Raw genomic sequence first — 22,526 nt, forward strand, 5'->3', positions numbered from 1 at the left:
CCCAAAACACATGCCCTGACCATAAACACATAAAAACTAACATAAATAGGTCAGGACTGTTACAGTACCCCCCCCCCAAGGTGCGAACACCGGGCGCACCAGCACAAAGTCCAGGGGGGGGTCCGGGTGGGCAGTTGACCACGGTGGTGGTTCCGGTTCAGGACGCTGTCCCCGTACCACCATAGTCACTCCCCTCTTCTTTCTACCCCTTCTAATGCCCACCCTAACACTACCTTCCCCTAAATAAACAGCTAGCACCAGGACAAGGGGCAGCACCGGGACAAGGGGTAGCACCGGGACAAGGGGCAGCACCAGAACAAGGGGCAGCACCAGGATAAGGACCATCACTGGGACAAGGGGCAGCACCGGGACAAGGGGCAGCACCGGGACAAGGGGCAGCACCGGGACAAGGGGCAGCACCGGGACAAGGGGCAGCACCGGGACAAGGGGCAACACCGGGACAAGGGGCAACACCGGGACAAGGGGCAGATCCCGGCTGAAGGACTCTGGCAGGTCCTGTTTGGACGGCTCTGGCAGGTCCATGCTGGCTGACGGCTCTCTACGCTCATGGCAGGCTGACGGCTCTTGACGCTCATGGCAGGCTGACGGCTCTCGACGCTCATGGCAGGCTGACGGCTCTCGACGCTCATGGCAGGCTGACGGCTCTCGACGCTCATGGCAGGCTGACGGCTCTCGACGCTCATGGCGCTCTGACGGCTCTGGCTGCTCATGGCTCACTGACGGCTCTGGCTGCTCATGGCTCACTGACGGCTCTGGCTGCTCATGGCTCGCTGACGGCTCTGGCTGCTCATGGCTCGCTGACGGCTCTGGCTGCTCATGGCTCGCTGACGGCTCTGGCTGCTCATGGCTCGCTGGCGGCTCTGGCAGATCCTGTCTGGTTGGCGGCTCTGGCAGATCCTGTCTGGTTGGCGGCTCTGGCAGATCCTGTCTGGTTGGCGGCTCTGGCAGATCCTGTCTGGTTGGCGGCTCTGGCAGATCCTGTCTGGTTGGCGGCTCTGGCAGATCCTGTCTGGTTGGCGGCTCTGGCAGATCCTGTCTGGTTGGCGGCTCTGGCAGATCCTGTCTGGTTGGCGGCTCTGGCAGATCCTGTCTGGCTGACGGCTCTAGCGGCTCCTGTCTGGCTGATGGCTCTAGCGGCTCCTGTCTGGCTGACGGCTCTGTAGGCTCATGGCAGACGGGCGGCTTTGCAGGCTCATGGCAGACGGGCGGCTTTGCAGGCTCCTGGCAGACGGATGGCTCAGATGGCGCTGGGGAGACGGATGGCTCAGATGGCGCTGAGGAGACAGATGGCTCAGATGGCGCTGGGGAGACGGATGGCTCAGATGGCGCTGGGGAGACGGATGGCTCAGATGGCGCTGGGGAGACGGATGGCTCTGGCCGGATATGGCGCACTGTAGACCTGGTGCGTGGTGCCGGAACTGGAGGCACCGTGCTAATGATAAGCACCTTCCTACTAGTGCGGGGAGCAGAGACAGGGCACACTGAACTCTCAAAGCGTACTCTATACCTGGTGCGTGGTACCGGCACTGGTGGCACCTGGCTGAGGGCACGCACCTCAGGACTAGTACGGGGAGAAGTGACAGTGTGTACAGGACTTGGGAGACGCACAGGTGGCTTAGTGCGTGGGGCCGGAACTGGAGGCACCGAACTGGATACACGCACTACAGGGAGAGTGCGTGGAGGAGGAACAGGGCTCTGGAAATGCACTGGTAGCCTAGTGCGTAATATAGGCACTGTAGGTACTAGGCTGGGGCGGGGAGGTGGCGCCGGAAATACCGGACCGTGCAGGCGTACTGGCTCTCTTGAGCATTGAGCCTGCCCAACCTTACCTGGTTGAATGCTCCCGGTCGCCCTGCCAGTGCGGCGAGGTGGAATAGCCCGCACTGGGCTATGCAGGCGAACCGGGGAAACCATGCGTAAGGCAGGTGCCATGTATGCCGGCCCGAGGAGACGCACTGGAGACCAGACGCGTTGAGCCGGCCTCATGACACCTGGCTCAATGCCCAATCTAGCCCTACCAGTGCGGGGAGGTGGAATAACCCGCACTGGGCTATGCACACGTACAGGAGACACCGTGCGCTCTACTGCGTAACACGGTGTCTGCCCGTACTCCCGCTCTCCACGGTTAGCCTGGGAAGTGGGCGCAGGTCTCCTACCTGCCCTTGGCCCACAACCCCTTAGCCCCCCCCCAAGAAATTTTTGGGAGTTACTCACGGGCTTTTCGGGCTTCCGTGCAAGACGTGTCCCCTCATAATTCCGGTTACGAGCTTGAATCTCCGGCTTCCATCCACGTCTCCTAGCTGCCTCCTCATACCAGCGCTCCTGGGCTGTGGCTGCCTCACTCTTCTCACGAGAGCAGCGATTTCCTCCAGTTTGCGCCCAGGGTCCTCTACCAGACAGGATCTCCTCCCAAGTCCAAAAGTCCTTGTTGCTCCGTCGAGCATTTTTCCCATACCGCTTGGTCTCTGTATTTTGTTGGGTGATTCTGTCATAGCTGTCGCTTTCCTCATCCTCGGACGAGGTGAGGAGAGAAGGATCTTCAGACCAATATGCGGAGTTAGGGAAATATGCCATCTTTATTTTACATTTGACAACGATGCAGATGGCAACACGAAAACTAAACAAAACACTTTCAACAAACTACAAAATAAGAAAACGACGTACACGCAACCTGAACATAAACTTACATGGACAAACGTAAACTCACGAACAGGAACGGACATCGAAAACGAACGAACAGCCAAACAGCTCCAAAAGTGAATACATCTAACATAACGAAGACATCACAGGAGACAATCACCCACAAACACACAGTGATAATGCCCTACCTAAATATGACTCTTGATTAGAGGAAAATGCAAACCACCTGCCTCTAATCAAGAGCCATACCAGGCAAACCGAAACCAACATAGAAACAGGTAACATAGACTGCCCACCCAAAACACATGCCCTGACCATAAACACATAAAAACTAACATAAATAGGTCAGGACTGTTACAATCCCCTAATTAAAGCACATCATGTAATCACTGTCTGCTCTGCTTCCTCTTTCCTCCCCTCTTTAGACGATATGCCTCCGTCAAACAATAGAAATACTGAATATAATGTAGATTAGATTTAAGTTGTCTTGAAGGACTACTGTAGAACAGTGGGATATAGGGAAAAGAGGCGTCTTTCTGAAGTGAGTCGTTTTAAAAAGCACAGACAGAAAAGGATAATGCGAACACAAGCAGACAGAGAAACAGTTTCTGCTGTGCCAGCACCGTCAGGAATTAGAAAGTCTTTAACACATCTCTGTCTGTCTGAATATAATTACCTACCTTAATGTACTGGTGTGGGCTCATCCTTGGCGTATATGTGCATGTGTATGTGTATGTTTGTGTGCGACTGTATGGGGTGTGTCTGGCTGTCCCCTCTCGAATCTGACCACAGGACCTGTCCTCTCTGCCCTTCCCTACTTAGTGAGTCTAATTCCCCATGCTAATAATATTCACCAGCCTCCATCCCCTCAATAATACTGACTCAGCTTGGCCCCAGGGCGGCGGGGTGGTAGAAGGGACAGGGAAGATGAGACAGAGGAAGAGAGGAGAATGGAGGAGGAGAGACATATGTAGGATGTAATGGAGATAGAAACCAGGAGGGGACAGGAGAAGGGCATGTGATGCAGGGCTGAGGGAGGATGGGGAGAGACAGAGGAATGACGGGAGGAACCTGATGTTACACATGTTCCATACCTGGCCCAGATTGTCTTCCTTGGGCTAGACATACCTGTGGATAAGAGCTTGTCATTGGCTGGAATAATGAGTGTCTTCATTAGTATCCCTCGACTCCCCAGTGAGATGTCAGCCAGAGAGCAGTTTTAAACAATAGTACCATATCCCACTTTGAGCTATGTTACATTATCACTGGAGTCAGTAACTCTGCTGAATGAATGGATTATTAGGATCATTCATATTCACAGACATGTCAATTAACTTAATTTTCTGTGTGAAAGGTGTATGTGTGTGTGTGTGTGTGTGTGTGTGTGTGTGTGTGTGTGTGTGTGTGTGTGTGTGTGTGTGTGTGTGTGTGTGTGTGTGTGTGTGTGTGTGTGTGTGTGTGTGTGTGTGTGTGTGTGTGTGTGTGTGTGTGTGTGTGTGTGCATGCGCATGTGGGCGTGTGTGTCCCCTGCTCCAGGCTGCTAGTGATGAGCTAACCCACCAGGGGAGATAATCTTTCATTACCCACGTTTCCCTGCTGGCCTGTGCCTGAGAGCAACACGCCTCTCTCTCATTCTTCCCAAGGGCTAAAGGAGTGGAGTCATTCACTCGATATATTACCCCTCCTGACCCTGTACCTCTCTTCCCACCCACCCACCCCTCCCTCTCTCCACCCTCCCCTCCATGTGTCTCGTTCTAGTTGAGAGCATCCATCCATCAGCTACAGGATGTTGCTGTTTAAATCCCCTGCTACCACTCTAAGTCCTGGGCCTGTCTCCGCCTGTATCTGTCTGTTATCATAGCACCATAACTCTGCCTTGTTACATGTCACATATCACACATATTATACCAGCCATGAACTCAGGATTGGTGGATGATCATGGTAATTAAATCATAATTTACTTCTGCTTGAATACATGCTGAATATGAACAACACTATAGAGCAAGGTTACCCAACTGGCAGCCTGTGGGCCAAATTTGTCCCGCGGGTGGTTTTATTTTGGCTCCGGAGTTTTCTGAGTTAAAAAATGTAATATGTATATATATTTTTAATTGTTGTTTTTAAATTTTCATTGTTGGACATAAAATACTTTAAAACTTTACCACCTTTAAAAATCACCACTAAGTGATTTAAATTTTGGAAATCTGTTCGCAAGTATAATAGAGAGACATACTGTATGTGATTTTATACAAATAATAATAATAAATAATAACTGGTTGGATTTATACCACGCTTTTCTACCAAATTAGGTCATCAAAGCGCTTTACATAGTAGGGGGAAACTCACCTCATCCACCATCAATGTGTAGCTCCAACCTCAGTGATGCACGGCAAACATTTTGTGCCAAAACGCTCACCACTCATCAGCTATCACGTGGAGAGGTGAGGAGTCATATATGGAAATTAGGAATGAGGGGGTTGATTAGGTGGCCATGATGGAATGTGGCCAGGTTGGGAATTGAGCCATGACCGGGGTGAACACCCCTACTCTTATAATAAGTGCCATGGGATTTTGAATGACCAGAGAGTCAAGACACCCGTTTTAACGTCCCATCCGAAAGACGGCACCCGACGCAGGGCAATGTCCCGAAATGTAATCAGGGTTTGAAATGATTATGTTTTAGTCAAATATTATATCTGTTTAGGCTTCTTGCGGTCAATTTGAAGTCTACAAATATGTGTTTTATAATGTTCCGGCCCCCCGACCATCCGCTCAAGAATAAATTGTCCCGTGGCTGAATGTAGTTGATGATCCCTGCTATAGAGCAATAAAAATCACATGCATCATATTGTAAATGAATCAGAAACACTTTGACAGATATACGTATAATAATTGACAAAGAAAGATAAAATCCAATATCTTCTTACTAAAGTCATAATTCAACCCCTCAGCATTGCTGATGGGGAAACACGTGTTATTATGGATTGCAGATGGATTGCACTACAGTGAGTCTACGTGTAGAATGAGACCTCAAAGCAAAATGTTAGATTTTTCTGTTATAATTCTCATGTATTCCCAGTGATTGTACTGGGATCTAATTTCACACATGACATCTCTCTCTGCTGTCTGTCTTCTGTCTGTCTGTGTAGTTAGTTAGCAGCATGTTAACATGTCTGTTCGCCTCAGGCAAGACCACCAACAGAGATAGAGAAAATAGAGAGATATTATTTTTTTAAATACCTCAGAGGGAATTCTCATTTAATGTCCTCAACATGTCCCTCCCTCCCTTCCCTCCAATATGAGATGTAGATATGTAATATACTTTGAAAACAACCTCCACAGCAAATACAGCCATCTGTGGCTAGTGTCATTATGAAGGGGTCTGTAGAGGGCCTGTGTGCTGGCTGGCTGGATGGATCACCTCAGGACATGTGGTAGTAGTAGTGATGAGAGCGTTTAGCGCTGTTCCCTGTAGTCTACTACTGATTAGACCTAACATCTCCCTAATAACCTCAACTAGAACAACGCCCCAGGACGCTGCACTCCTCCGCTGGGATGGAGAGGGGTATGAGCTGAGAGCTACTAATCCTCCTCTCCTCTGTCTTCTCAAAGTCACCCCACTATCCTCTGTCTCCTCTCATCTGTTATCTTATCTTCTCCTCCTTCTGTACTTGATCCCATCCTCTCATTTTGATCCATAACTCCCCCTCTCTTCCTCTCCTATTCTCCTCTTCTCTACTCCCCCCTTTTCCATTTGACCAAATGGAGGGAACTCAGAATTTTCATTGAATTGAGTTGGTTACGGTTCAAGTGAGCAGACTGCAATGTTTCTCACAGCAGCATTAATATGAAGAGAAACCATCCAATGAATTTATTCTTTAATATAGCAGGTCCCTGACCTCAGCGGTAACATTATCCAGTGAGATGAGGATGAAATGAGAACAAAATAATTGATGGCGGTGTAAAGCCGTAGGGGGTTATTTTATGTCTATCTAGCCTATGTGGTTGTTTTTATGGACGTGGTACTTTACATTTTCATAGCTTCTTAAAAAAAAAACACACACACACGTGCGCACACAGAGGGACACACACACACAGACATACCAATCCCGAGCATTTGCTATATTTTCATGTGCATAGAAAATACCTCCAACCAATTTTTAATGGGGGCATAATCCACAATGCAAAAATAAAAATCCTAAATGCTAATGTAAATGGCCTGTGCTTGACCTACTATTGCTTTCTAGTGACTGGTCTGGTGGCTTGAGGTTAAACACCCCCATCCTGTCATTTTCACAAGTGTCACCAACAGTTACCTTGGATGCCACTTGTCTTGCTCAACTAAAGATGTCAGCTGTCTCATCTCAACTTTTTAAGTCACTTCAATAAAACGATTTTGACGTACATTGATCTAATATTTTGTCATTTAGAAAAAAGTTATGTATATATAATATTATAAAGTTAGATATATAAACGTGTTTATATATACCAGTAGGGGAGCCTAAAGATAAATAATCCCCTTGGTTAGAGAGATTTTTTTTTACCCGTTTTTAATAAAGTAGTACAATTTAAAGTGAGTATGTTTGGGTTTCTATTTTTATTAAAGAACAAAATAAATATTATTTCCCTTCAAAGTGTGTTTGCCTAAGGATAGCCAGTATGCACATATCTAAATCTTAACAAACTTTTCCGTAGAGGGCGTTTTTCACAAAGTTACCGTCCTCGTTTTCTACTCACTCTGTAATTTCTGAGCAGAGTTGATAAAATAATCACTGATAATAAAAAATAAAAAATCTACCCCAGTTCACTGTGCGGGTTGATACGAACCGTAAAAGAGCTCAATTTGCGTCGGAACAGTACCGCACTCTAGGGGAGACAAGAGGAACTGGGAGAGTCCCGTGGTGACGTCAGAGAGTCGGGGGTGAGTCTGGGATGTCATGTGAAAGGCTGGAACAGTTCGACCAGGAAATCTCAGCTTGTTGATAGAGCTACAGTTTAGCTGCCCACGGCCTGGAAGCACATACATTGTAATTAGGCCTAGTATTTGGTTTTAATTTGTGCGCCATGGCTTCTCTATTCAAGAAGAAGACAGTCGACGGTAAGTTTGTTTTCCACTGCTAGTAGGCTTGTAACAAAGTTGTTTGAATTGGTGAGAGCCAGTCCGCCACTAACGAACATAGACTTGCCTACTGAACGAGCCAGTTGAACTGTTTTACAAGTTCACCTGACACCAGTTTAACAAGTGAAGATGCATGTTTGTTACAAAATCAACAATGACATTGGTCAACGTGGAATCCCCTCAAGTTAGATTGTGTCACAGTCTGAAACTAGACAATATAACGTTACTATTCCACTTGTCTGTGTAACGTTATCAGTGAAAGTTCCTTGTTAAATTGCTAAACGCTAAAAAAAAAAAAATGGTCACAATTTGACCATCGTTTGAACAGTGTAGTTGTATTAGGCTAAATTAGTACATTGTTACATTGATTTGATGATGCTGCCTAGTATGTTTAATAGTTACTTTGTAATTTACCTGCTGGCTGCAACAGATTAATTCCATGATTAACAGCCTCTAGCCTGTAAGAAAGCTTTGTTCACACGAGAGAAACATGTGAGAGAATCATGTGACCCAGAGAGACCCTGTGTAGAATGACTGTGTTACTTCACTCTGTTCAGTTAAAGACAGATGGATATACGTAAGGTTTATCACACTGTCTGCGCGATCCATTCCCGCTACTCTCTAAAAAATCAATACAGTTACACATCGGGAAATTATTTTTGATGTATCGTTTTGACAATATCGCAATATTATTTTTGCGCTAGTTGGCTGTACCTGCACAAACACTCCAATTGTTCTCAATCTTAATAATTTAGTCACCAAAGTATCGTGATAATATCATATGGTCCGGTCCCTGGCAATTCCCAACCCTAGTAATGATCATGTCAAGATTTCCATTAGGCTATGTTTGACTGTTAAACACTTGTCAGTTTTCCTGTCTCATAGTAGTCAAACATGACGCAAGGGGAAACCAAAAGTCAACAGTGAAGTGTGTGTGAGAAAGTTCAAACTGCCTGTAAAGATAACACAGTACGTGCCATGCAGCTTTTTGCTGCTGCTGATACTTTGAAAATGTAGCAACATGTTAAAAGAAGAACTTTTAAGATTGATTTTCAGGTGTCTCTTGAAAATCAACTTTATCTCAATGTGCCTAACCTCGATAAAGGAAAGTTAAGAAGAGGAAGAAATGTCTCCATCTTATTGTGTATTTCCTTGAGCCATTGAAATGTTGGGCCTTATCAGTCAAAATGTCTTGGTCTTACAGGGTCAGAATGCAACAGAACAATTCAGACTATTCAGAATACATAATCAATACATTACATCTGAATCACTAATAACTTTATTAAACAAAAACATATTGTATGTTTTTATGTAATCAATTTCAAGTTTTTACCTAATTCAAAATTAACAAGTTATTTCATGACCATGGTCTCATTGATGGAGAATCAATAGTCACTTACTGTGATTGTACTGTACGTTTACTCAAGGCCAGATAGTTGATAGGATATCTCAGCGTCTCTGCCCCTTCTTTCATTCTTTCTCTCTCTGGGTGTCGGGTGCCAAGGTTGCCCGGTGTCGAGACGCGGTGGTATCCCATGGTAGGGCGTGTGGGTGCGATGGCGGGCAGAGAATAGCTGGTGGAGTTTTGTAGACAATACCCCACCCTCTTGTAGACGTTGTCGATACGTCACCCTGCACGTAGATACTACGCTTCACTCTCACAAGTGGTCCAGCTCTCTCTTTCTCTGGAGTTGTTGGAGTGATAAGGGCACCATAGGTACCTATAGCAAGGACTGTCACTACTTCAGTTCATTTTTAAAATGTTATATTTTTACATTATGGTCATTTTTAAAGAGTTTGAGAGCCTGTTATTCTGCAACATTTATCTGTGAACTTTACTGCAGTATTTTTTGGGGGGAGAAATATATATATATATATATTTTTCACTTTCCTCATGCATTTTCTTCTAAAAGTTTGAGTGCTTTACAACAACACAACTTTCACTGCTGTATGCTTCAGTTTTGGACTTCCACTGCAGGAATTACCTGAACATTAAACAAATAATTTCCTGTTATTGTTTTTAATTGTTTTATACCTTTTTATAGTTTTGTGGAAAAACCTTATTTTGACGAAAGAAAGATAGTTTTCTGTTGAATATTTAGCGTTTTGATCCAGCATTGAAACAGGCTCAATTTAGAGATTGTTGGTAGCGCTTCTGGTACCTATTCCACTGTAGAGAGAATCTCTGGGAATCCTCTAGCTCTAGTGATGGAGTCCAGTGCAATGGTTTAGTGCATCAGCTGGTGGAGTGCCCTGGCTCACTATATGTTTCTGCGGTAACCTTAGAGCTAATAGCAGTGTAGGGGATCGTGTCCTCTACCCAATAACGGAAGCTGGGACGGCCGGGACACATTCACAGCAGGATGTGTGTGTGTGTAAGTGAGAGAATGTGTGAGGCGGTTTGGAGGAAATGGCTGGAACTGTGTACCCTTGCCTACAGACATGCCTGGTCTCTCTCTGGGACTGCTCTCCAAACTCATACTCCACAGCCTTATATTAGGAACTGCTGCTGTGTGACCATCTCTCCGTGAATGCCTTCACTTATTCAGTTCACCTCACGCTTGTGCCTATATTGTTCCCATTGATGCTACACTTCAAGGGTTTTATCCTGCCTTAAAACATTGATTCAAATGATTATTATTTTTGCTACATTATTGCTGTTGTACATATAAAGTCAGGAGCCTGGTTTATTTTTATTGGAAAACCTTGAAACAAGACTCATCACATAGTTTACCCTGCCAATATTTCCAGAAGTCTAAGTAATATGGTATTAAGGAATTATTTTAGTCTGGTCGATCTGAAGTATGAATGATGTCAATAAGAGTTCAATCCTGAGCTCTCTTTAGTGTTGGTCCCCCTATACATTTGATAAAGAACCCAGTTGTGTACAGTTGAGTCTGGTATTTGGAGCATTGCGTGTGTCGGACTGTGTTACACGCGTCGTGTCAGGGTAATGGGTAGTGTGTGAGGCAGGAATGGTTTCGAGTCAAGGCTCAGCCCTGTGAAGGAGGAATGTCCAGAGCTTTGTCCCTGTCTATCTACCCGTGTGAACAGAATGCTACTCTGCTTCTATAGCTTTACAGAAAGCCCAATGTCCAGTATAACTGTATGAATGAGCTGTATCTATGTCATAAAGCAAAACAAAAAAACAGTTTGATTCAATAACTGTATGTTCGTAGGGTAAATGTTTTTCTAATTGCTCTCTCTCTCTCTCTCAGACATTATAAAAGAACAGACTAAGGAGCTTCGTGGTACTCAGAGACAGATCACTAGAGACAGAGCTGCTCTGGAGAAACAAGAGAAACAAATGGTGAGACCCCCTCTCCCCCTGTGAAGTGCTGTAGGACGGCAGCAGGTTTCAGTTTCTCAGTACCTTTTCTGCTGATTGCGGCTGATTGCATCAAATGTGTGTAAATGACTCAAGGCGAATCCTGCTCCATCCTACTACCCCCTACCTCCACTCAATCCCTTTCCTGATCTGTCTGTTAGGCCTACAAGCTGCTTGGCTAACCGGTGGGATTGAAAAGACAGGTTTGGACAGGTAGAATAGCTTCAGGGGAAAGAGGAGATAGAACACGTGTGTGTACACACACAATGATTCACCATAGGGCTGTGTGAACAAAAGAATATAACGTTTCCCCTCCTTTTCCCACTATACCATAAGGATGTATGGAAGAGTGGTCTCTCTGTTTTAAGTAAACATCACACAGGCCATAATTACCTTCTCAGGGACAAGCGTTTTATTACTCATTAATATTTCTCCTAATTAATCTATTTTTTTTATCTTTGTTGGTCTGAAAAAAAAGCTATTCTCTAAGAAGAGGAAGTGTCCTATATTACAATTTAGTATAAATGTATTTGTGACACACAGCCTTCCCAGTGTCTGTTTGCACTTCCTCTGCTAGGGCTGCTGTAATTGCTATGCTGGGAGACTCATTAGTATTAGACTCTTGACACAGAGGCTACTTGGGCTTTCAGCATGTGTCCCAAAAACACAACACCCTTTTGGAGAAGAACATTTGTTTTTCTTCAAGATATCTATATTATTCAGCAAAGTGTGTGTACTGGCATGGATCCAGGGATAGCCCATGATTTGAATTTATAGCCACTTTATTCCATAGAACAACTTGGTTCATTATTCAGATGAAAAAGAGCATGTTTTGTCTCCTCTGTCTAGCTGAATTATTGCCCTGGTCCAGTGAACATTAGATCAGTCTGTCTCTATGTACATTGTTATGTGATAGCATCATTCATCTATCAGTTTTACTGAATCCTCCCTCTCTCTCTCCCCTCTCTCTCTCCCCTCTCTGAAATTCAGTTTGCTTTATTGGCATGAAATACAATTTGTACATATTGCCAAAGCAGTGTAGTGGTACAGCATTTCAGTAAATATAGTGCAATGAGGATAATGAAACACAGTTCATTTCAGTATTAATAAAAGTACATACAGTATGTGACCCACCACCTAGATTCTGTCCAATGTAGCAAAAATTTAAATTGTGTTTTTTACATTGGATAAAAGTAGAGACTCGGAGCTAGAAAATTGAATATCATAACCTGCAGTTGAAGAACAATGGTAAAGTAATTCTGCTTTGAATGTTGACAATACTCTAACCTCACTTTTGAGAAAATGTCCCATAAAAATGTTTGAGAGCCCTTCTTTGTCTACACTATTCAGCATCGTTCACACAGTCTTAAGCCTTAGCCCCACCCATCTCTTTAAGGATTCACATGTGAGGCCATGTGCTGAACAGAGTGAATACGATAGTAGTGTAGTAAACAAAGATTTCAAGATTAAAAGTGGTGAAAGTAGTAGCAGAAAGTTTTAGTCGAAATACACTTTATCTAGTCCTAATCTGATTTTGGTGCAGGTCATGTTGTTCTTCACATTACCGTATCTGTCATACTATATCAAAATAAATGTAAGCTTTATTTATCACATGCACAAGATACATAAGGTGTAAACGGTACAGTGAAATGGTTACTTTCATAATGTAGGCTTGTGTTTAGAAACACAGATGATACACGTAATGTTAGCGAGCGAGCCAGCCAACTAACGTTAGCTAGCTAACAGTATGCTTTAACTTGCAATGAAAACAGCTTTCTGACCAAATTGGAAACGTATAATATCTGAAAATGTAGCTAGACTCTTACCCATATACATGGATGGACACTTCTCCCTCTGTCCCAGATGCCATGGTTGCCCTTAGTTTGAAGATGTAATCCAGAGACAGGTGTTTTCTACAACATTCTCCTGTGTTCTTTTGGACTCTCTGGACTCTGCATTTGGTAATCATCTCTCTGCTTCCACCGGGCATTCCACTGATTTCTAAACTCGCTCAACTTCTTCCGAGACGATACTGTTGAGCGCCGTTTCTTCTGATGACAGTGATGGGGGAAGACTACAATGTCTGGTTCAAATAAAATGTTTTTACCTAAATCAGGGACTTCCTCATCGTCTGATTCATTTTCAGAGTCAGCTTCGCACGATCGTCCTCCAGAAAGTACTCCATCACTACTTTTTCCCACTGATTTTTGTCAATAGCGCTATTAACCTCAGGGCAGCACTTTGTCAAAATACGCCACAGTAGAAAGGATTATCTACACATACTGAGCAGCTCATGTTATAGACACAAGCATTTTACATGGCAGACCAATCCGAACTCATCTCCCGGCATGTCCAGCCCAGACATTATCTCAGCCAATCATGGCTAGCGGGAAGTTTCCTGTATTTTGTCCCATGGCTAAACAAACTAGGCTTGTAATTTAACATATTTATGTGTTTACAGATGGCATACAATTTTTTTATTAAGGTACATGAACGTTCACATGATCCAGAAGTCATTTCTGCCAAAAAACGCATTTAAAAAAAAAAAATTAAACACGTTCAAATGACACTCCTATGACGTGTGACATATGCCTAGTTTCTTGAAACGGGTCACATATGATCATGTCTACAGGTACAACACTACTGCAGTTGTATAGTCTAATCTTTGGTTGATACATTTAATTAAATAAAAATAATATTATAAAAAAGAATGGCTATTAAATAAACAACAAAATATACATGGATGATGTTTACACTGTATTACTTGTAAGTTATATACAATGTAAATACTTCAAGGAATTAATGGTCATGGGATGTCCCTCAGGCTTTGGCAATCAGAATTCTGGATGTGAGTTTTTTTGCACAATGCTTATAATCGTAATTACAGATTGGACCCCAAACCTTGCTTCCATATAGTGCAATTGGTAAAATTACACTATTGAATATTTTGTACTTGATTTGAATAGGAATATTTTTTTATTTTTAGATTTGTTTTTTGGGGGGGGGGGGTAAAATGCTTTGCAGGCTTTTTCTTTCGTGCATTCACTCCGAGACCAAATCCACCAGAGGCGCTGATTTTTTTTGTTTGTTTTTTGTTCCAGGTAGTTGTACCATTGGTCATGTTCAACCATGGTATTTCCTAATATAATATCAGTAATAAGCTGACATCAGCAGCACTCGTCATCCCATCCTAGATCACTGTTACATATTTAAATGTCATTTTGCTTTATGGCAGATAGCAGCCTCATTATTAAGATGTTCTGTCTATTCTGATCATTAATATGTTTTGCAGGCAGAGACTGCACCTGTTTGTGTGTCTGAGGGGTAATGTAATGGAAATATGCCTACTCAGCTGTTCAGCAGAGCACGCTACCTGAGGAGGAGACTGGGTCTGCTGAATAATCATCTCCTTCACTCAGCTCTTCTCCAATCTACATAGCACTGATCGGTCTAATGATAGTTTAACCTGCACTACACTCTGACAGAGGGAAGGGGTAGAGGGATGGGACTATTATTCCTGTAAAATAAACAGCAATAATCATAATTATTAAATACTTTTTTTGAGGACTGGCTCTTCAGAATAAACAGAGACACACAGGGCTGCAGCTGTATTGTTTCCCAGGGGCCATGGCTTTACAGCCTTGCAGTGTGTGTTCCCTCAGGGCAATAGGCTGTTTTACCAAAGCTAAGAGGGGCTGCTAGCTCTCAGGTGTTTGATTTGATACAGTCGTGGCCAAAAGTTGCGAATGACACAAATATTAATTTTCACAAAGTCTGCTGCCTCAGTTTGTATGTTGGCAATTTGCATATACTCCAGAATGTTATGAAGAGTGATCAGATGAATTGCAATTAATTGCAAAGTCCCTCTTTGCCATTCAAATGAACTGATCCCCCAAAAAGCATTTTTCACTGCATTTCAGCCCTTCCACAAAAGGACCAGCTGACCTCATGTCATGTCAGTGATTCTCTCATTAACACAGGTGTGAGTGTTGACGAGGAAAAGGCTGTAGATCACTCTGTCATGCTGATTGAGTTCGAATAACAGACTGAAAGCTTCAAAAGGAGGGTGGTGCTTGGAATCATTGTTCTTCCTCTTTCATCCATGGTTACTTGCAAGGAAACACGTGCCGTCATCATTGCTTTGCACAAAAAGGGCTTCACAGGCATGGATATTGCTGCCAGTAAGATTGCACCTAAATCAACCATTTATCAGATCATCAAGAACTTCAAGGAGAGCGGTTCAGTTGTTGTGAAGAAGGCTTCAGGGCGCCCAAGAAAATCCAGCAAGCGCCAGGGCCGTCTCCTAAAGTTGATTCAGCTGCGGGATCAGGGCACCACCAGTACAGAGCTTGCTCAGGAATGGCAGCAGGCAGGTGTGAGTGCATTTGCACGCACAGTGAGGTGAAGATGTTTGGAGGATGGCCTGGTGTCAAGAATGGCAGCAAAGAAGCCACTTCTCTCCAGGAAAAACATCAGGAACAGACTGATATTCTGCAAAAGGTACAGGGATTGGACTGCTGAGGATTGTTTGGGGCATCCAGAAAAAAGCTTGTCCGGAGAAGACAAGGTGAGCGCTACCATCAGTCCTGTGTCATGCCAACAGTAAAGCATCCTGAGACCATTCATGTGTGGGGTTGCTTCTCAGCCAAGGGAGTGGGCTCACTCACAATTTTGCCTAAGAACACAGCCATGAATAAAGAATGGTACCAACACATCCTCCGAGAGCAACTTCTCCCAACCACCCAGGAACAGTTTGGTGACGAACAATGCCTTTTCCAGCATGATGGAGCAACTTGCCATAAGGCAAAAGTGATAACTAAGTGGCTCGGGGAACAAAACATAATTTTTTGGGGGTCCATGGCCAGGAAACTCCTCAGACCTTAGTCCCATTGAGAACTTGTGGTTAATCCTCAAGAGGCGGGTGGACAAACAAAAACCCACAAATTCTGACAAACTCCAAGCATTGATTATGCAAGAATGGGCTGCCATCAGTCAGGATGTGGCTCAGAAGTTAATTGACAGCATGCCAGGGCGGATTGCAGAGGTCTTGAAAAAGAAGGGTCAACACTGCAAATATTGACTCTTTGCGTAAACTTCATGGTATTGTCAATCAAAGCCTTTGACACTTATGAAATGCTTGTAACTATACTTCAGTGTTCCATAGTAACATTAGGACACACCTACTCATTCAAGTTTTTTTTTTTTTTACTATTTTCTACATTGTAGAATAATAGTGAAGACATCAAAGCTATGAAATAACACATGGAATATTTTTTTAAATATAACTATGTAAGTCAGTTAACACATTCTTATTTAAAATGATGGCCTACTCCGGCCAAACCCTCCCCTAACCCGGACGCTGCTGGGCCAATTGTGCTCTGCTCTATGGGACTCCCGATTTACGGCTGATTCTTGACACAGCCTGGGATCAAACCAGGGTCTGGAGTGACTCGTCTAGAACTGAGCTGCAGTGCCTTAGACCGCTGGGCCACTCAGGGTTGCATGTAGTAACCAATTAAGTGTTTAAACAAATCAAAATATATTTTAAATTCTTCAAAGTAGCCATCCTTTGCCTTGATGACAGCTTTGCACGCTATTGGCAGTCTCTCAACCAGGTTCACATCGAATGCTTTTCCAACAGTCTTGAAGGTGTTCCCACATATGCTGAGCACTTGGCTGCTTTTCCTTCACTCTGCGGTCCAACTCATCCCAAACCATCTCAATTGGGTTGAGGTCGGGTGATTGTGGTAGCCAGGTCAACTGATGCAGCACTCCATCACTCTCCTAGGTCAAATAGCCCTTACATAGCCTGGACTTTTAACAAGGCACACCTGTTTATTGAAATGCATTCCAGGTGACTACCTCATGAAGCTGGTTGAGAGAATGCAAGTGTGTGCAAATCTGTCAAGGCAAAGGGTGGCTACTTTGAAGAATCTAAAATATAATTTTATTTGTTGAACACTTTTTTTGGTTACTACATGATTCCTTATCTTATGTTCATAGTTTTGATGTCTTCACTATTATTATACAATGTAGAAAATAGTCAAAATAAACAAAAACCCAGGAATGAGTAGGTGTGTCCAAAATTGACAGGTACTGTATGTGTTTATATATTTTTGTAACGTGTGAGTGTAGTGAAGTTGCCTGTTTACAGCCGGATGCAAAGCCAGTCAGAAGCTCCCCCTTGCTGATCCTCCTCCTGTTCCTTCCCTCCCCCTGTAGGAGATGGAGATAAAGAAGATGGCTAAGTCTGGGAACCGCGAGGCGTGTAAGATCTTGGCCAAGCAGCTGGTCCAGCTGAGGAAGCAGAAGAACAGGACCTACGCCGTCAGTTCAAAGGTCACCTCCATGTCCACACAGACCAAGGTCATGAATTCTCAGATGAAGATGGCTGGAGCCATGTCCACTACGGCTAAGGTAAAGAGCACCACACATGCGTCCATTCACACACACATTCTGACAGGCACGCAGACCATCACATTTTGGATGTTGGGCCTCTAAAAGTCATCTTTTTTATTGTATTGTTGCTCCACAAACATACATCTGTGTAAATGAGGCTCAAAAGCAGACCGACTAACCCAGTTAACATTAAAACAGCTTCTCTAAAACAGTTCAAAGGATTCCTCTCTTCATCTCTGAGTGTGTGATAATTAGTCTGTCTATATATCCTGTCATCCCCTCAGGATGGTAATGTTTGTCTGATTGGGTAGAGATTCTCATTTTACTCTCGTCCATCCTATACCTTTTCACAGCTCAGAGACACAGATCAGATGACATCCTTACACATCTTAGTTTATTATTATTTAGTCTTCTGGTAATGTATAAAGTAGCGTATCTAATTAGCCCCGTTATAGGACTATAAGCCCATAATGTTTAGAGCTAAGAATGTGAACTATTTACAGTCGGAAAGTATTTATTAATGTAGTTATTCATGTATTAATCTGTTTCTAATCAGTGCATTGTTTCTGATCGGAGTGTTTTCTCTGTGTGGTAGTTAATTAGTCATGAGCAGGATGTCTGATTGGCTGGTCTCACAGAATTAGACCAGAAAAAGGAATGTGTTTAGGGAGCGCTGCTCATTGTGTGTTACCGTGCTTGCGTTACCGTGCTTGCGTTACCGTGCTTGCGTTACCGTGCTTGCGTTACCGTGCTTGCGTTACCGTGCTTGCGTTACCGTGCTTGCGTTACCGTGCTTGCGTTACCGTGCCTGCGTTACCGTGCCTGTGTTACCAAGGCTTCAGTGTGGAGGAAAAACAGTAAAGTTTCACCAAACAGCCCACTTCTAGCTTCATCTAGACTATGGGGCTGCAGAGAGACCCACTAACAACAGGGACACGCTCTAAAAACGTTTTTGAGCAATACAAAAATGTCATCTAATTACATGTGGCGTGTGCAGCTCATTTGGCAGTTTGAGGCTCCGTCGTGAAACTAGGCCAAGGCTGATAACACACAGGAAGAAGAGGCAGAATCCCTCTGCATATTTATGATGCGCGTACATGCTCTGGGAGTTGTGTATTGTGTCTGTGTAATATAACTGTTTTGGTGCTGTAAGTCTTGTCTGTGTTTGTCCAGACGATGCAGGTGGTGAACAAGAAGATGGATCCTCAGAAGACCCTCCAGACCATGCAGGACTTCCAGAAGGAGAACATGAAGATGGGCATGACCGAGGACATGAGTAAGACCTGCTGTCATTGGCTCCCTTGCCTAGGATTTAAACATTTAAAAAAAATGCACATTAGTAACGGACAAAAAAAACTGTCCGAACCAAAAACATCATGCAGATCAGTGTGTTTGCCTAGTGGTTCAATGACCTGTTAACTCGCAACTTTTAACGGTAAACTTACTAGGACCTCTGTCTCGCTGCCTCTCACTCTCTGTCTTCCCCCTTTCCCCCTCTACCCTTCTCTCTTGCTCCCTCCAGTCAACGATACGTTAGATGAGATATTTGTGGAATCAGGAGACGAGGAAGAATCTCAGGACATAGTGAACCAGGTTCTGGATGAGATCGGCATCGAGATCTCTGGAAAGGTAAGACATACTGCCCAATGCCAATCCCCAGTCACTTCTCCCCACAAGTAGTGGAAAGGTAAGAGAGAGTCTTGTATCATCTCAAAGCCCTCTCCCGTCTGGATGCTTTGAGGTGTAGCAGACAAAGAAAGTAGCAGGATAGCCCGTAGCCTGTCTTAATGGGAGGAAGACCAACTCCAGTCCTCGAGTACCCAACAGGAGGGCTGGGACGATGCCAGTATCACAATACTCGTTAGTATCATGGTAAGGAAACAAAACAAAGTAGATTTAACTTTATAAAAAGCCCTAATGTTGGAAACATCATGTTGTCATCTAGAGTCACATTTATTTATATTCCAAGATATAGAACACAATATTCTACATACAGCAGCTTTTTAAAGGACCAACGCGTTCTTACTGCTTTGTGTTTTCATTTCTGTCGTGGAAAAAATATTGCGATACTGGTATCGTCATAGCCCTACCCAACATTTTTGTTGTAGTCCCGGAAATACTCACCTGATTCAACTCATTGAGGACTTGATGATTAGTTGACAAGTTGAATCAGGTGTTTGTCCGGAGCTACAACAACATTGTGTACAGTTGGAGATACTGGAGTTGGGAAACTGCTGTAGACTGTACCTGTAGCCTGCCTGTCTTTATGGAAGATTGCTTGTAGGTGGGGGTACTGCAGTTGGGTTGCGTGTACAGATAACTGGGTGGGACAATATACAAACGGTTTTGAGAAAGATTTGAAAAACCATTTTATTGAGTAAATGTATTTATTGGTTTCTATTAATTTTGATAAGAGATGAATGCAATGAATTAAAGGTTTATTTGTTATAAAAATCTAAATTTGTAGATTAAGGTTGTCATTAGATTTGGACTGCTAGTGAGAAATTCTTGGGGGGTGAATGGAAATTCTGGTGGTAAAAAAATAGGGTCCCTGCTGAAAAAGTTTCAATGCCACTGCTATAGTCTGCCTGTAGCCTGCCTGTCTTTATGAGATGACAGCCTGTAGTCTGCCTGTAGCCTGCTTGTCTTTATGAGATGACAGCCTGTAATCTGCTTGTAGTTTGCCTGTCTTTATGAGATGACAGCCTGTAGTCTGTGCCTGTAGCCTGCCTGTCTTTATGAGATGACAGCCTGTAGTCTGTGCCTGTAGCCTGCCTGTCTTTATGAGATGACAGCCTGTAATCTGCTTGTAATCTGCCTGTCTTTATGAGATGACAGCCTGTAGTCTGTGCCTGTACCCTGCTTGTCTTTATGAGATGACAGCCTGTAATCTGCCTGTCTTTATGAGATGACAGCCTGTCATCTGCCTGTCTTTATGAGATGACAGCCTGTAGACCAGGACTCATTCCACTGAGGGCTGAGTGTCTGTTTTTGTTTGTTTTTGTCCATTCAATTAAGAACTAGACAAACAGGTGAGGGGAGTTCCTTACTAATTAGTTACCTTAATTCATCCATCAGTACAAGGGTGGAGCGTAAACCTGCACACACTCGGCCCCCCGTGGAATGAGTTTGACACGTGCTGTAGACGTCCTGTGTGTGGTGATAAACGAGAGGCAGTTACAGTAACTGTCCATCTGGCAGGGAACCAACTCCCCCTGGGGGACAGCATGTGTTACTACACCACCGCTTTCTATACAGAAGGGCTACTGTGTGTTGTAAGGCCAGTGTTAACCTGTTGGGATGTGTGTTGTAAACCCAGTGCCAGTGTTAACCGGTTGTAATGTGTGTGTGTTTCAGATGGTGAGAGCCCCAGCAGCAGGGAAGAGTCTCCCTACTGCTTCTCCTAAACGGAAAATGCAGATCTCTGACGACGAGATAGAGCGACAACTTCGAGCCCTGGGAGTGGACTAACACACACACCATGGTCTAGGCCTGTGTACTAGCAGGCTGGTGGTCCATGTGTCTGACACTGGGAGATTGTGGGTGGTTATGAATATTTAATGACTAAATGAAGGAATAATATGATATTGTGACCCACACTACATTCTGCTGCAGCAGGCAGCCTGCTGAAGGGGTTGGCTTCTTTATGTACATACAGAGTGTTGACTCTGGAAAAGTGACCTCTATGTTCACATTATATTTTGTGCATGGCTTCTCCATTAGTCCTGGGAGTACAAATCCTGTGGGAGGATGATGAAGTCAAAGAAACAGAGTGAGGTAATGACTGTTCTCTGTGCTCTCACATCTTTAGGTACAGTACTATAGATGCTGCTGGTGTCAAACTACTGACAATGTGTCTGTCTAGTTCCACTGACATTAACTCTAGGAACTACTGACATTAACCCCTACGAGTAGGGTAAGGGCTTGACTTTTTCACTAATAAACATTTTGCATGAGAATCTATGGAATTAGCAGGATCATACTAGATGTCAGATACGTAAATAGATTCAGTTTAAAACAATGTGTGAAAGAATAATTAAGAGAATTCAAACTAATAATCATTAACTTGATATATCAAAGAATGGTTAATTTTGAGTTGCTTGTTTTGTACTATTGAGTTGTACTCTAATTTGAAGATATTGTCTTAGTTGATCTCTGTGTGTCCTGTCTTTCTGATGTGGGATTGAACCAGCAGTCTGTCTGTCCTCATCTCTCTCCTTTTATCTCGGCTGCTGTGCAGTTATCGTATCTGTTAGAGCTGTTTTTTTAACACCACACACACACACATTCTAGAGTGTACAATGGGTTTATGAAGAAGACACTGATCATTGTCTTCCTGACGCGTGCTCTGTTTCACTCGACCATGCTGTAAGAGCAGGTTAGGAGACAATGACATATTGTGCATTATCAACTAAAAAACATTTCATGCATTCTAGAATGTTCCCTCTCATGGTTCTCATCTGGTTTTCTAATGTCGACTAGTATATCATTGTAGAATGTTCCCTCTCATGGTTCTCATCTGGTTTTCTAATGTCGACTCTAGTATATCACTGTATACTAAAGTAATTGTCTTAATGATTGTTACTGGAAAACATTGACTGGCTTACTATCGTTACATCAGTTTCTTTTCAACTTCATTTTGTGGTGCAATTCTCCAATGAGGAAAGGTGAATAAATGAAGGTTGTTACACTTTTTATCCACCATGTATGTAAACTACTGTATGTATCCTCTGTATCTGTACAGTTGTGCTGTTTAGACGTGATGACTTTTATAATGAATAAAATAGCATCGTACAAAAAAATTGTTTTATTGTCACAGACTGAATAGGTGCAGTGAAATGTGTTGTTTTACTAGCTGCTGCTCAAACAATGACCTATGCCAACCACACCTCCTTCACATCAATGGTGTTTTTATTCAGTCATTGAAGAGGATTTTACATTTTTTACATTTAGGATAGTCCACATTAGAAGCATGGAGGCCCAGAGCTGTAATGACACAATTTGAATTGAAGGGAGTCA

At 43.6% G+C, this 22,526-nt stretch overlaps 1 protein-coding gene across 1 annotated transcript; it reads left to right on the forward strand.

The window, feature by feature from the left end:
- The first annotated feature begins 7,692 nt into the window (after positions 1-7,692).
- Positions 7,693-22,318, forward strand: LOC129816504 (charged multivesicular body protein 2b-like). The gene is made up of 6 exons (XM_055871062.1): positions 7,693-7,759; positions 10,999-11,090; positions 17,331-17,525; positions 18,681-18,783; positions 19,030-19,136; positions 20,865-22,318. The coding sequence occupies exons 1-6, from the start codon at positions 7,726-7,728 to the stop codon at positions 20,976-20,978; spliced, it is 645 nt and encodes a 214-aa protein (XP_055727037.1). The 5' UTR covers positions 7,693-7,725; the 3' UTR covers positions 20,979-22,318.
- The last annotated feature ends 208 nt before the right edge of the window (positions 22,319-22,526 follow it).

The sequence above is a fragment of the Salvelinus fontinalis genome, chromosome 19 (genome assembly GCF_029448725.1).
Source record: "Salvelinus fontinalis isolate EN_2023a chromosome 19, ASM2944872v1, whole genome shotgun sequence".
In the NCBI taxonomy this organism is placed as follows: Eukaryota; Metazoa; Chordata; class Actinopteri; order Salmoniformes; family Salmonidae; genus Salvelinus; species Salvelinus fontinalis.